The sequence below is a fragment of the Cloeon dipterum genome, chromosome 4 (assembly GCF_949628265.1).
Source record: "Cloeon dipterum chromosome 4, ieCloDipt1.1, whole genome shotgun sequence".
Taxonomy (NCBI): domain Eukaryota; kingdom Metazoa; phylum Arthropoda; class Insecta; order Ephemeroptera; family Baetidae; genus Cloeon; species Cloeon dipterum.
In genome coordinates this window covers 20,711,414-20,717,533 of record NC_088789.1, presented here as the reverse complement: position 1 = coordinate 20,717,533, position 6,120 = coordinate 20,711,414, and the positions used below count along the sequence as shown (strand labels likewise).

At 39.0% G+C, this 6,120-nt stretch overlaps 2 protein-coding genes across 3 annotated transcripts; both read left to right on the top strand.

Moving 5' to 3' along the window:
* The first annotated feature begins 425 nt into the window (after positions 1-425).
* LOC135943083 (carnitine O-acetyltransferase-like) lies at positions 426-5,329 on the top strand. 2 transcript variants are annotated; one of them, XM_065489484.1, is made up of 14 exons: positions 429-563; positions 979-1,114; positions 1,483-1,649; positions 1,925-2,060; positions 2,122-2,294; positions 2,350-2,512; positions 2,564-2,735; positions 3,194-3,378; positions 3,438-3,538; positions 4,054-4,170; positions 4,225-4,347; positions 4,400-4,598; positions 4,656-4,793; positions 4,841-5,329. In XM_065489484.1, the coding sequence occupies exons 2-14, from the start codon at positions 1,064-1,066 to the stop codon at positions 5,054-5,056; spliced, it is 1,941 nt and encodes a 646-aa protein (XP_065345556.1). In that variant the 5' UTR covers positions 429-563; positions 979-1,063; the 3' UTR covers positions 5,057-5,329. The 2 variants fall into 2 exon arrangements, with proteins under 2 accessions (XP_065345557.1, XP_065345556.1); XM_065489485.1 differs by lacking the exon at positions 979-1,114 and having other exon boundaries at positions 426-563.
* Positions 5,330-5,595: 266 nt separating this feature from the next.
* Positions 5,596-6,071, top strand: LOC135944361 (acylphosphatase-2-like). The gene is made up of 2 exons (XM_065491226.1): positions 5,596-5,654; positions 5,720-6,071. The coding sequence occupies exons 1-2, from the start codon at positions 5,600-5,602 to the stop codon at positions 5,965-5,967; spliced, it is 303 nt and encodes a 100-aa protein (XP_065347298.1). The 5' UTR covers positions 5,596-5,599; the 3' UTR covers positions 5,968-6,071.
* The last annotated feature ends 49 nt before the right edge of the window (positions 6,072-6,120 follow it).

Below are 6,120 nucleotides of genomic sequence, written 5' to 3'. Positions count from 1 at the left end.
ATCATTCCTATCTCAGTAAAAAAAACGAATTAAATAAATTACAAGTTTTGCAGCCAGTGTGGATAAAACACCATTGACACAATTATAAATAACCTTTAAATTAAACAAGCGCGAGCGAGAGAAGTCCATAAATTTCCGCCCACCAACCAACCAACCCCTTTTAGCCTTTGAAAAAGGATGCGAGGAATTAAATAATGATACATTTTTTCCTCGGTTGCGTGTGATAACCTTTGGCTTTTGGTGCAAACAATAAAATAAGGTAATAACCATGCAGGCTGCAAGCAGGGGTATAACATTTTTTTATCTCCGCTCTTATATCTTACAGCACAACCCACACGCGAGTGCGGTTTCATTGAACTTTTTAAAGAGCTCCAGCTTTTCCGCCAGATGTCAGCAGCTGTCGCCGAGCACTAGCAGTACAGCAGTAGCAGGCAGCAGGCCGGTGCTCTTCTGGGCCGACGTCACCTGAGGGGAGGGATGTTGTTGACGAGCTCAAAAGGCAGTTCCTGACTTTGCTCCTGACGCTCTGGGCGGCTCTGGCACCCTGCCCTTCGTCCACCCTGGTTAGTATTGCGCCCTGTGCCATGGTTGACGCAGAAATTCATTCAATTTGTCGTGTCCGAAACGTTAAATTGTTGCCAATGTGATCGTACTTTGTGCTCAATAAGGACTCTTGAACTTTAAATAATAGAGAAGGGATCGAAGAGAGATAATTATAGAAGGATAAGAGTAACTTTGATATTTTTATCGGTGTGTACAGGTCCCATTCAATTTATTGAAAACTACTTAAAACAACTGTTATTTTCTTGTGTTTTGAAAACTTAATTATCTTCAATGTGATTTAAATAACATACGAAATATACATAATAAATTATTTAATCCGTTCAAAATCAAAGTTATTTAAGCGCTTTACAGAAGTTATTGCTGTATCATAATTTTTCTTTGTCGAATAACTGATTCATCCTAATTCTTTTTCAGCGAGGGGAAACAGAGGAACCAAACGAAACAGGGCCTATTAATAATATTTGATTTCCACTGCTCTCTCTAATTCAAGGGCAACAGAATGTTTGCCCAAATTTTTGAAGTGTCAGCGGCTACTGCCTCCAAAGTGATGGTTAGTTTTTAAATGTGTAGGACTGCGTTGTTAAATCAATTTCGCCGCATGAGTTTTTCAAATGTTTTGGTAACAGTTTGAATTAAGGCTCAAATCGCATGTTGTAATTAATTATATATTTTGTTTAAGTAGCGGTGATGGACATTTTCTTAATTTTTAGCCTATATTGCTTGTTTCTCTGTTTATTTCAGCTCTTGTTTTGATATTTTTCGATTGTTGGCTAAGCATTTTAGACGCCTGCAGACTGTTTGAAGAATAGTTTTTATCTTTAGGTGCCTTATTTTTTTTGTCTTGTTTTACTAGTTTTGATATTTAAGCGACACAATTTTTATTACTAGTATCTCTCATACGGGATATAATTATTTCAGGCTGCCCACATGAGCAGAAACTTTTTGCTCAAACTTCCAAGCAAAGTCTGCAGCACAATGGCGCCGAACATCATCAGCGCCAGGTTTTCCACTTCTTCCCCGAAGGCTTCCGCTCTGCCTCGTTTACCTGTTCCACCCCTGAAGATTACCCTTGATCGATATTTAAGGTATCGTACAATTTGACATTTTTGTAGAATTATGGCTTTTATTTAAACGGTAGTGAATAGGAATAATTAATATTTTTCCTCTTTTTCTTATTTTCAAATTTCATTTTAAATTAATAATTTGTATTTTCACGTTGTTATTGGGTATTCGTTATTAATTAATTTTTATAAGACTGCCAATTTTAAGGGATTTTTTTAGTATTCTTAAATAGACTAAGATTTTTTTCAATAAAAATTGCGCAACATCAAACTTAATTTTTGTTCTTTAATATTTTCAGATCAATCAGACCCTTTGTCAATGCAGAAGAGCTTAAAGTCACGGAAAACCTGGCCGCCAAATTCGGCAGCGCTGGAGGCGTTGGGGAAAAGCTGCAAAAACTGCTTGACGAGCGAGCGAAAAACACGGAAAATTGGGTACTAAAATTAAATTCCATATTACTCAATAATTTTTTCACTTAAACCGTAATCCCTATAGTTGGCAGACTGGTGGCTGAACACGGCCTATCTGGAATTTCGAGCGCCTGTGGTTGTGTTCTCCAATCCTGGCTTAGTTTTCCCAAGGAAAGAAATTTCCTCTGTAAAAGAGCAACTGTCAAATGCGTCGCTGGTGATCGCTGCAGCCCTTGACTTCAAAGTGAAGCTTGATTCGTAAGAAATTCTTCCAATCATTTTATCCTTTTTATACTAATGGGTTAAAAATCAGCAACGAGATCGCTCAGGAGAAAATGGGGCCGCACCCCCTGGACATGTCGCAGTATTTCAAGGTTCTCGGCACGTGCCGCATTCCGGCGGAGAAGAGGGACAAATTGCGGCTGCCAAATGAGAAGGATCCTGCCAAACACATCGTCGTTGTTCACAATAACCAGGTATTTTTTTTTTAAATTTAACTCCACTTGAATTTCAACACTGGGTGTCAGTTTTTCAAGGTGAATGTTTACGGCAACCACGGTGGACCACTCAGCCAGGGACAAATTCTGGGGCAGCTGAAGGACTGCATTCACGACTCACAAGAAGTGGCACCGCCCGTTGGCATCCTTACGTCCGAACACAGGGACAATTGGGCCAAGGCGCACAAAATCCTCAGCCAAAGTGAGTTTATTTATTTTTTTTTAGAATGAACCAATTTAAAATATTTTAATGTTGATAAGTCATTTATTCTTGAGGCATTTATTCTTACTTAAAAGTCAAACTCAAAAGGATATTTCCACTCATAAAAAGATGACTGCCTTGAGAAACTAAGCTGCCAAGTAGATTTTTTTATTACGTGTGGCATCATCCTTTTTATGAATAACACATGAACCGTAAACAGTTGAATCAAGCAAATATTATTGTCACGTTTATTTACGACAGTTGTTGCCTCACTGTACTGCTAAATTTATTAGGTATTTGTTTTGCATATTGTATAAGCTTGTCAAGCAAAAACATCTTTTCCCACAACAGATCTTTACTACCTCCAAAATATTTTGATGTTTGAAATTTGTGACATCAATTAGCAACATTATTAATTCTGATTTTACTGAGATGGCAATACCGTTTGAACATTTTAGGTGCACAGAATAAGGCCGTGCTGGATGCGATTGAAACGTGCCTCTTTCTCGTGTGCATCGATGGTCCCCCATCTCCTGACGAGAGAGCCGCCCCCAACCAATTCACGTCCGCTGCATTAAAAATGACCCACGGAGGCGGCTCACAGGGCAACTCTGCAAACAGATGGTTTGACAAGACCATTCAGGTGCGGAATAATCAAAATCTTAAAAAGCTCTAAGCTTCAAATTTCGCTTTTTTATTTAGTTCGTTTTCGGCCCTGATGGAGAAGTAGGTTTGACCTACGAGCACAGCCCTGCCGAAGGACAGCCGATTGCTGTTATGATGGACCATATTGTGAACTATTGGTAAGAAATCACGGAGAAAATTCAGGTTTGAATTTTTTATCCACCCGGTTTTTTCAGCATCAATTTAGACCAATTTTCTTCGCAAGGATTTAAGTTTTTTCGTTTTCCTAGCAAATCTACAAAATTTGCGGATTTACGTGAAACAATCTGCTGCTTTGCAGTGTTATAATTTAAAAATGCTATTCCTACCATTAATTAAGCTAGGGTAAAATGCCAAAAATGCGGGAAAACTTAGAATTTGAATTTTTATTCTAAATTTGTCAAGTAACTAACTGGTGCATTTTCGCGCTTTACAAAATTGGTAAACCCTGTTCCTATTTACCCATAGCTCAAGTTGAGGCTGTGAGAAAGTGGGTAGCAAATCATCACAAACTTACGCGTAAAAATTATTGCCTACACGATTATGGTAAAATTAAAAAAAAACGACTGCATGTAAAAATACAAGATTAATCATTTCTGCAATATAGTTTCGTCCCTTTTTGAATGATATTAACGTGGTAGTTTATTGCTTCCAGCGCCCACCGACACCCTCAACAGCCGGCACTGAGGTATGCGAAGCCCCAGATATTAAATTTTGAAGTTGCAAATGAGGTTTCTGGAATGATTGAACAAGCCAAAATCAACCTGGACAAGTAAATTTTACAAATAATTAATATTTTTAATTAAACAGCTATTCATTTTTTAAGGTTGGTCGACGATCTAGAAATGTACAGTTTTGCGTTCACCGGCTACGGCAAGGAGTACATCAAATCGCAGAAACTGAGTCCAGACAGCTACGTTCAGATGGGAATCCAATACGCTTTTTTCAGGTGAGAATTACGATTCAAAATTGTATCCCACCTTTTCTAACAAACCTTTAAGATTGCACAACGTCCCTGGCGCCCACTACGAGTCCGCAGCGACGCGCAGGTTCATTCACGGCCGAACGGAAACAATCCGCTCCTGCTCCTCCGAATCCGTCAAATTTGCGCAGACCATGCTGAACGGAGCAGCAAGTGCGAACGAAAAGGCAGCCACTTTGAGGAACGCCATTAAGGCACACAAGGACTACGCAACTCTGGTAATAAGCATTCTAGATTTACACACAAAAAAAATCTGAAACATAACGGAATTCCAGGCTCTTGCTGGCGAAGGCGTGGACAGACACCTTTTGGGCCTCAGACTGATCGCTGCAGAAAACGGAATCGAGCTTCCAGATTTGTTCAAGGACGTCGCCTTCACCAGGAGCACACACATGAGGCTCTCCACCAGCCAGGTAAAAAATAGTATATTTTTTTAAATTTTTCTAATAAATAAATTCAGGTTGCTGGTCGAGCTGAGTCGCACATGTGCTACGGACCCTTGGTGACGGACGGTTACGCTTGCTGCTACAACCCTCGCAGCAACGACATGATTTTTGGCACTTCGGCGCACAACTCGTGCCCAGAAACGAGCGCCCGCAAATTCGCCGCAGCTCTCGAAGAGTCTTTTACTGACATGCAAAGGGTTTTGAACCTTTCGCCTTTGGCAAAGCTGTGATTGACGAAATCGATGTTTTATCCTTCATTTTATCATTTACAACTACTTGTATTTTAAATATTTTACTTGAATAAGACTGCAAGAGTATCCCATCAAAAGAAATAAAAGCGACGATTCGCATTAATTGTTATGACAATTATTTTATCCAATGTTAAATGCTATGTCTTGCTTTCAAAATTGTTGCTTGGAAAGTGAAAGTGTTTCCACAGATTGTACTTGAAATCAAATGAAAGACAATAAATATATTGTTACACCTTTTTCTTATACAGAAAATTCGTTTCATTCCATTAGTATTCTGTTTCCATGGTAACATTGGTAACTGCAGATGTTTATCAAATATTCAAATATTTTCTTTCCAATAATATTATCTCTCTGCATGCCAAGTAGAAAAAGAAAGAATAATATAATAATATCAATAAATTGTATAATTAATTGGGAGTTCCATAACCAGGCCTTTACAGAAGAGGGCGATGGGGGGCAGAGGCGTGGCGGCTAAGCGCGCCAAACCTACAAAACGCATTTTGACAACAAAAGGCAAAGACCATGGCCGAGCAGAAGATAATATCGGCGGATTTTGAAGTCTTCGGACGCGTTCAGGGTAAAGAACTGGAGTTTTACTTGCAGAAGAATTCCTATTTTATCCATTAAATTCCACACTTCCAGGAGTCTTCTTCAGGAAATACACCGTCCAGACCGGCAAGCAGCTAGGCCTGAGAGGCTGGTGCATGAACACCAAACACGAAACAGTATTGGGACACATGGAGGGCAGCCAGGAAGCTGTCAATCAAATGAAGCACTGGCTAGCGAATGTTGGCAGTCCCAGCAGCAAGATTGAAAAGGTTGATATCAGGAATGAGAAGAGTGTGACCAAGTATTCCATTGAGTACAATGACTTTAAAGTTCATCGTTAAAAATAAGATAAAATACTCGATCTCGATCTGTTTCTTTTTAAATTACGCTAAATGCTGAAGTGATTTTAAATTGAGCAAACATTTGTATATAAAAATAATCTAATAAATATTAGGATTTGGTAATTTTTGGCCGTTTATTTTTTGAATTTATAT